Raw genomic sequence first — 9,276 nt, forward strand, 5'->3', positions numbered from 1 at the left:
AGCGTGAAAAAGATGCTCAGCACCTCGTTACGCTCATGGTGTTTAAAAAACGCGGCCTTCCCATTGAAAACAACTGAAAAAGTACACTAGCAGCTGGAAAAAAACGCTTTGGTGGACACACGGCCTAAAGGTTACAACAGGGGTATTATATTCAGCTGATGTTTATTTTCAGATATAATAATAATTACACAAATAAAAACTCAAATGTTTGTATAAAACTTAGTACCACATAAGGTAGTTTTCATAAGCACTTGTTGTCTTCATGGCAAATTTACACAAACATATCATTAACAGAGACGTGATACATTCCAGTAAGTTGTACTATATCTTTCATCATACCTTTGATATTCATGCATGTTTTGAGAGATAACCTGTACTGAAGAGGAAGAAAAGACTTGCGCTTTGCACTGCCGCCTGAACTGAGGCGTTACAGCGATCTGACACGTCACATTTAAGAGCGTCAAAACGGCATTTCTTGTTAGAATTTCATAATAAAATGGACATAATTTGAAACCTGAAACTTTTATTCTTATCAGAAGTAATGAAGCAAAGTTTTTTGTGATTATTGGATTGGAGGTGCTACAAATAATATTTGATGTAGGAAAAGAAAAAAAATGCAGACCTGGCAACCCTGGGGTCAAAAAGCCTGCTTTAACGTCACTATTTTTAAATTGTTAATGTAACATACTGCTGCAGACCAAGTACGATGAGCTAATATTATTTACACCATGGACTCTAAATATTAGTCACTTGAGTATAAAAGTTAACAGAGAAAAAAAGTTACTAATTCAAAACCAGTGAAAATGTAGAGTTCCACATTTTTCTCTTCCAACAAAATGAGTTCAGCTGAGGCACAGAACAAGCACCAAGCAAAAAAACAGACTTAAATCTGCCTATTCACACATTAAATGCTTGGCTCATCTAATCAACATGCAGGCAACAGGTTTCCTTTCCTCATCACTCAGTGGGAAACAATGAAGACAAACCTACCACTGGCAGAAAAAACACATCCGTCCCCTGACTCCATTTCAGCAGAGAAACAGAGACAGTGCCGAATATTAGATTAAAGGGGAGAGCTAATGTGAGCACAAATCGTCTGATTCTATAAATAGATGACCTTCAACCTGCCATGAATGTGGACAAGGGTTTATACAAAGGTCTTCATTCAGAAAGCCAGTGGAAAGATTCGGCAGACTGAGCACAAAAATGTTGATTCATGGGAAAGAACTAATATTACAGCAGGACAGCGATACCCAACACAAACCACCAACACTCACTTAACTTTTTTCCCCATTTAGCCCACTTCACTTTTTAATAAAGGGAAATCCCTGCTTCTGCAAAGTGTTTTAGCAAAACAAATTGAAAAGAAAAGTGAAACCAAATCCAAAAAATCCAGACCACATCAGATGGCTCAAACTGAGAGCAAGAGAAAAGATAGTCAGTGTTACTACTTAACTAACATACAGAAAAAAACTAAACAAGCCTTCCTATTTAAGGCCAAGTCAGCACAACCCACACTGAAATGACAAAGCCATAAGTTAATACCCAACTACACCGGAAAAGTAGTATAGCACGTTTTATTTTGACAGTGTCAGCAGCGTTCAGATGGTCCCCACATTGACCATGTGTTTAAAGTAAGGGGTTTTGCACCAGCTGTTTGCATTGTAGCTGCACTGCGATCTGGCTGTGTGATTTAAACTGTTTAGAAAAGCTTCCCCCACAGCTCACTCGCAGATAAACGGATGCTCCTCGCTAGAGAAAGCCAGCCAGGGAATTTCCTTCAAGAGCATCCAAAGAATTTCATTTCTTCTGCACACCCTTATGATTACAGATCACAGTCCTTCATGTTTCTCTTGAACTACAAAGAAATTATAGACAACAAATAAATTCCAGACCGTGAAAAGGTGTGGAAAAATCCAGACTCATTTTATGCCAAAATGCTCACACATAAAATCATCATCATGTTTGCAGGACAACAACAGAGACCTTTGGTCGATTGGCTCACAAGTGGACTATGCTAAATGCATGTGTAAACGGGGTCTAAAAAGTTGAGCTTGTTCACTTGCGACTGCATCTAGAGGCAGTGAAAAAAACCGCATTTGACCGGATTGCTTTCATAGTTTAGACGCTTGTGGTTGAATGTGTTCAAACAGCCACAAAAGACCGCCTACTCTCCACCTACTGACTTAATGCGTAAACATTAGCTGGGATAATACATCAATTCTTGATACAAAGAATCAAGCGATTCTGATATTTTCCGATGTATCGCAATCCTTTTTCAAATCAATTCTGAGCCTAGTTTTTAACAGCAGATGGCACTATGTGCTTTAGAAACACCCGTACTCTGCTTGCTTCCAGTTCCTTTACACACACCACTTAAACCTAAAATAATCATTCATAAAATTCAAAAATGTTGAAGCGAATTACAAGGGTGTTCATTCATAGCGGGCTTTGTTTACATGAATCTCGCATCATAAAAGCATTCTGAGCTGAGGTACAAGTATATTTAACAACTTACATGACTCAGCCGAAAGCACGAGTGCTGTCCAGCATTCTTCTTCATGAGCATTTGAGTGTGCGGTTAAAAACTAGCATAGAGCGCCATCTGCTGTTAAAACTAAGCTCAGAATTTACTTGAGAAAATATCAGGATCGATCCAGATTCATTTTATCGCGAATGGAGAATCTGTGTATTGTCCCAGCCCTAGTAAACATCATGGGAAATGTGCTAGGCAGATGGAATTTAAACTTTGTTGACTGGAGACCCAAGTTTGGTTGGAAGATGAAAAACTTACCAATCACAATGTTCTCTCACCATTCCTAATTCCTAACATGCATTCACAGCATTTGTCTTGTGCTGTCCGAGCAGAAACAAAAGCTGCTGCTCTCCGTATGTTTTTCCGTCATCTCTGGGCACGCAATGTGTAAATTGCGTGAGCTTATTTTGTCCATTAAATCCAAAGATCTGAAAAACCCAAACATTTATCCACCCATAGACCCTTCCCTCAAAGAAATCAGGACAGAAGTGGTTTAAAGTGGACAGAAGAGACCTACTAAAATAGCAGGTGTAAACGGGTATGTTTCTCCCTTGTCTACTTGTGATCTGATTGACCAAAACGCATCTTAATACCAGGTGTAATCAGGGCCAGAGTTCATCAACAGTCAAAGCGTTAACCAAAGCTAAAATCCATTCTAGACAAAAACCAGTCTGGACTTACAAAAGACTGCTTTTGATATGCAAACTCCCCACATTAGAAAACAGGTTTAGCACACATGGCTATAAACAAAACCTCAGCGATACAACCATCAAACAAAGCACTACAATGCATGGATAATACCACATAACAGAACTATGGAAAAAGAGAATTTCTTCAATACGAGAATAGAGGTAAGGCATTAAATTTACAGCTGGCATTCAAGAAAAATTAGTAGATTCGGATAAAACAACAGCACAGCTTGTGCATTCAACACCAGTCAGTGACGAAACAACAACAGGCTGCACAACAGCACAACTTAATTCAATCTTCTGACCTGAACAACATGTTTTTGCTGAGATTTTCCAATGGAATTCTGTTCAGAAGAGTGTAAGAATAGTGTTTCCCATTAATCATGTAAACGTAGAACCTGAATGGTCATAATGAAGCAGAAAAAAATATACACACTTCTCATAATAACATAAAAGACTTTTAACATTATGTTTTTCGGTGTTGCTTTGGCAAAGCATCTGTCAATCAAACTCAAATCGCAATCACGATATGGCTTAGTGCACTTATCAAATAGCAAAAGGCTGCGATTTAATGATGTATTGTCTGTTGTGCTACGTGTTTTAAAGTGAAGCACTGCACTGTGTTCAGATGATTCCAAAATTTCTCTAGAATTGTAATGAGACATGTTTGTAAACCTGTTGTGGCAGAAACTTAAAGGTCTCCCTGCAAAATAAAAGCTTGAGGGTTTAACTCTTTCAAGTGAGGAAGTTAAAAAAAATATTGTAAATTTACTACTGTAACGTAAAGTAAAATAAGAAATATACTTATGAAATATTCATTTTTAAATTTACAGTGCCGTTGTATTACAATAGTAATATATTAGTGTATTAGGGATAATAATAATGTGTTGTTATTAATTAGATTAAAATTGTTTGCCTTCCTAAAAACATATGTCTTTAGAAAAAAAGAAAAGAAAAAGAATGTGGTCCATCCCCATATTCTCACAAAATTCTGTGGGAAAGTCAGCGGATTGTTTACCTGAAATCATTTCATTCATACAGCATTTATGATATACTTCTGAAGTTCTGATGAATGACAGGGTGTTTCACTGGAAGTGTTATTGACCTGTACTTACTATATCACCAAAGTGAAGTCACTCGCTACTGATAAAAGTACACTCACTGATGTTAAATTGCACAGTTCAAAACAATGCCAAACTGTCTACTGAATAAAATGTTTAAAAATCTGTGGCAGCACACAAGTGGATTTTTTAACCACTTGTAGAGACTGGCTCATTTAAAATACTTTTTAATAAAAAAAATAATGCAAAATAATACTTTATGATTGGTCAGAAACATTTAGGAATGGTAGATTACCTCAATTAACATACAATTGGTATTAGCCTACCTACAGACAGAGATCTGGGCTGGTAACCCAACAGGTCATGATGATGATCCATCACCATATTGTGGCCCTCCAAGGGGTCTGCCCCATTAACAAGCATCCAGTAAAATAAACCATGGGTCTCACCTCGCATTGCGGAGATGCGCCAGCATAATTCAGCTCATCCTCGTCACCTGAATTCCTCCAATGTGTTGCCATCATTTCACAGCTGCAGCCAACATCTAGAGAAATCTCCTCAAATCAGTTTCAACATCAAACTGGATTTGGTTTTCCACATGTTTGGGTAAAAAACCCTGGGGGAGCAAATAAAACACACCTTATTAATACTTAGCATACCTTATTAAACTACAAAACCTTTAGAAACATATATGTTCATAATAATATTTTACTTGTGAATGTTTACATTTTTGACACTTTTGATTCTACTATAATTTTTTCAAAGTGAAACGTCACTTTTGACAATTCAAAACAAGATTGCATTATATTTGTAATCAATTTCACGGTTCTCTGCACACATTCAGATAAATAAACAAGTTTGACGCGATTTCCGATTTGTTCTGGTTTCTTTTTGACAGGTGTTTTGAAGTAACCCCGTTTACCGTAGTGGCCAATAGACTTCGGCCAACAACACAAACGCCCTAAAAATCGCTTATTCCAGCAAAACGAGTCTTTCCCTTGTGCCACATGGTTACATGTGTCTTCACCTTTCTTCATTAAAAGCTCAAACTATGAGAAATCAAACACACGAGCTGATTAAACAAGTTTAATCCTGTTAAAATAAAATGATAACCCAAGACAGAGAGTCTAATCTGATTGTAAGCGGGGAGGTTTGATCTGGTGTGGTCAGACTCAACTGTGTGAGCGGCTAACAGCGCTGGAAACTTTCTGCCGTGAATTCATGTCATACTCAAACACAACAAAATGTATTTATACACTTTAAAAGTGTCGAACTTCATTTTAATGAGTAAACGCGTGAAGCACGTCGCGTGCTAGGTGAAGTTTGAGTGTTTTGAGTGATATATAAAACATTCTGCTCTGGTTAGCATAAGTAGCTAGCAAAACAAAGTAAAGGCTAACTGGTATTGTAATGGCTAGCCAGCACCTACCTGTTGGGAATAAAGCGCTGATGTAACGCTGTAAACGCCCATTGCGCACAAAAAGCTCATTAATTCGTTAGAAGTGTCTAAACGACAGGGTAGGTCCGTGTCCTATCCTCAACCCGAGTGTTTTAGATGGATAAAACAGTACGAAAGTTTTCCTATTCCCCGGTCCAACTCGACGCACACGCGCGCGCGGCACTCGCTGGATCGAGGCTCGAGCGCACTTGGAATCCTTGGAAACGCCACCCTTTTGCGAGCTGGCGGAACCTACATCCAATCAGATTCTTCCTAACACTTCACATTTAAATTTCAGCCAATGATTAGCGTTGTTACAAATACTATCTTCTCCAAACAAGCTGTTATCACAGTGTCAAGTCATTTTTTTTTAAATCAACAATTTTATATTTTTTTCTCACACATATTCATATTTATTTTATTTTTTTTTTAAATTTATGAACAAAAAATGTTTTATATTATTGAAGTTTTAATCTAGTGTTGTACAAAAAGGTAGTCAGAAATGTAACTGTTATTATCCAATATTGCAAGTTTACTGTTTGGGGCCAGTTGGACCCAAACACATTGCAGACAAATACAATAAAATAAATCCATACTGGGAAAAAAAAAATGGCAGAACTGAACCACTAAATTGTGTACACAAACTACATCTTTGCAAGTGGAAATACACAGCAATTTATTCATGTTTTATACTTGTGGTCTCCAAAACACTTGCTACATACTAATGCATTGTTATAATCAGTTATAATCAGTTCTCATAGGATTAGTAAAAGTCATGAAGTACCAACAAAATACTTCAAATGTTATGAACACAGTTATGATCAGACCTAAAAAGAACATGAGGGTTAAACACACTCTATACCCGTGAGGATGAGTGTTCTCCTCCCATCTTTGATTGTTTAGTTGTCATATGCTACCAGAACAAATGGAGCAATGGTGTGGGATGGAACGTCTTGTTCGGACGTTTTGTCTCTAGACACACACACACAAAAAAAAGGACAGTGCTGTTGTTTATGCCACTCTGTGACACAGTTTGACCAGGCAATACAAGAAACTGTCTGTGTTATCCTACTCTTCCCACAAAACATTTATCATACCAACCTAAATGTTGCAAAATATTGTTATTTATTTGAATATATATATGTTTTTATAGATGGACTGGAGTTCTGTAATAAAGCCATATTTTATAATATATATAGATACTCCAGTCAGTAGGCTAGTATAATTTCTATTCTTGACCAACAGAAAATACTTTTCATTTATACTTCTGTCAACATTATATGGACAACTATATTCTTGGACATTTATATACTTTTGTCTGAGGACAAAACCCCAAAATTATTTGCTCTCTCTCTCTCTCTCTCTCTCTCTCTCTCTCTCTCTCTCTCTTGCAAATACAACTGTTTGTCTGGATTACTGGAGTCACATGTTGGCCCAGTTCAAAGCGGGGTCGGACAGTTTTGGCATGCGATTGGCAGTGGCTGTGGAATGTCTGCGCACACACTGTGCCTCACAAAGCGGACGCATGAGGAGCGACTGCTATGCTCACAATCTCAGAGTTAATCCATCATCTCTTTGCTATTCCAATACACTTAAGTAAGTATCAATATATATATATATATATATATATATATATATATATATATATATATATATATATATATATATATATATATATATATATATATATATATATGACAAACATTTGGTATGGTAGTACTACATTTGTTTGTCTTACTCTCGTTTGTATGCAGTGTTGGGGGTAACGCATTACAAGTAACTTAAGTTACGTAATCAGATTACTTTTTCAAGTAACTAGTAAAGAACCACATTACTTTTTCAATTTACAACAAAATATCTGTTACTTTTTCAAATATGTAACGCAAGTTACTTTTTCATATTTATTGACTGACAGCTCTCCTGTCTCCATGTTGAGAGAAATAAAGTGCAGAGGTGTTGTGTGCACTGTGAACATGATTATCGTAGTTCTAGACTAAATATGAACATGTATTTACTCATCTCACTTGCACGAAAACATTGAGTATTCCTCAAAATGAATAAAAACAGTGAAATGCAATCTCAGAATTTGTATGCAAACCTGTAACAATTAACTATATTAACAAATATACTTTATGTATTTAATCTCACTTTATTAACCAATGTATTTGCTGCTGACCTTCAATGATCTAATTAAACCATAATAATAAGCAAAACTAACTTTAGATTAGATTTAGAAATAAGGGTGTTGAACTTTCTTCTCCTGTACCCTATTCTTCTTTAATCCAGAATGGCAGCACAGCTGAAAGGTTTGCTTGAGCTGCGCCCTCTACTGTACATGTGTAAATATGCTTTTCCTTCAGCCTGAGGCTTATTCATTTCACTTTTGGAGTGACAAGGCCTTTACATTTGCGAAATATAGAACTTTTTTGTTGTTATTAATAAACAATCTAGCCCAGCCCAGGTGTGAAAAAATAACGCAAAAGTAATGTAACACTTTTCTATTCATAAAAAGTAACTAAGTAATGCAATTAGTTACTTTTTTAGGGAGTAACACAATATTGTAATGCACTACTTTTAAAAGTAACTTTCCCCAACACTGTTTGTACGTCACTTTGGATAAACGTGTCTTGAGATCTATTCAGTTGTGTCTATTCTATTGCATGTACGAGGTGAAGATTTTTTTATGAATTTGTATAATGTGAATAATGTACTATTATGAGTAAGCATGAAGAACCACCCACAACCCCTACCCCTGATCACTGGGTCATAAGCAGATACGAAAATGTATAAATGAGATTGTTGCACATTAATTAGCCACCAATTCACTAAAAAGGTAAAATAGTTATGAATGAGGTAGGTAGGTTGGTTGGTTTGTTGGTCGGATGGACAGACGGACGGACGGACAGATAGATGGATAGATAGATAGAGATATGCTTCTCTAAGACTTAAAAATTTAATTTGAAGAAAAAAAAAAAAATTGGTTCAGTTAGTTGGAAATAAGTCATTGTATATATTCAGAGAGAGAAAGAGAGAGCAGGCGATAACTTGAAAAGAGAGCCCTTTGAAAAGTGTTCAGTTTCTAGAGGCTCGCACAAATGTTCCTTTCATTCATGGCCAGCCGAAGGGGCCACCTGTTTCAGGGATTGGGTGGCCTTTGTTCCGAGGTCGTCCTGACCAGGGACTTTCACAATACTTCCCAGCCCAGGGAATTCCTCTCTGCAGTCTGATCCGAAATGGAGCTCAAACCACGGCAGACACCCTCTCGGGAAGCAGCAATCCCAGGAAGAATGTCAGTCAGCTGCATGTCCTTCGTGTGACCAACTTGGAAATATGCCTGCCAGTTATAACTTGAAAACAGGAACAGTGTCCATCATTGTTTAGCCTGAGCCTGAGTTTTAACAGTGCAGAAAAGCAAGCTTATGTGTGTTTTTAGACATATGCGACTCCCACAGAGATAAGATTACCAATCATACTCAGATTAGCTCGCCCTTTATTATAAAGTGGAAACTCAGCTTTTTATACTGCAGTATCTTCAACTTCACTTACACGCTC

At 37.0% G+C, this 9,276-nt stretch overlaps 1 protein-coding gene across 1 annotated transcript in view; it reads right to left on the minus strand.

Moving 5' to 3' along the window:
- The window catches only part of arhgap21b (Rho GTPase activating protein 21b), a 72,200-nt gene extending 66,278 nt beyond the window's left edge, over positions 1-5,922 (minus strand). Inside the window, exons 1-2 of the mRNA XM_067364202.1 lie at positions 5,716-5,922; positions 4,736-4,902 (exon numbers count right to left, since the gene is read on the minus strand). Coding sequence (XP_067220303.1) covers positions 4,736-4,810 — 75 coding nt within the window. The 5' untranslated portion in view covers positions 4,811-4,902; positions 5,716-5,922. The remainder of the gene's footprint in view (positions 1-4,735; positions 4,903-5,715) is intronic.
- Between the last annotated feature and the right edge of the window lie 3,354 nt (positions 5,923-9,276).

This window comes from Chanodichthys erythropterus, chromosome 16 (assembly GCF_024489055.1).
Source record: "Chanodichthys erythropterus isolate Z2021 chromosome 16, ASM2448905v1, whole genome shotgun sequence".
NCBI lineage: Eukaryota > Metazoa > Chordata > Actinopteri > Cypriniformes > Xenocyprididae > Chanodichthys > Chanodichthys erythropterus.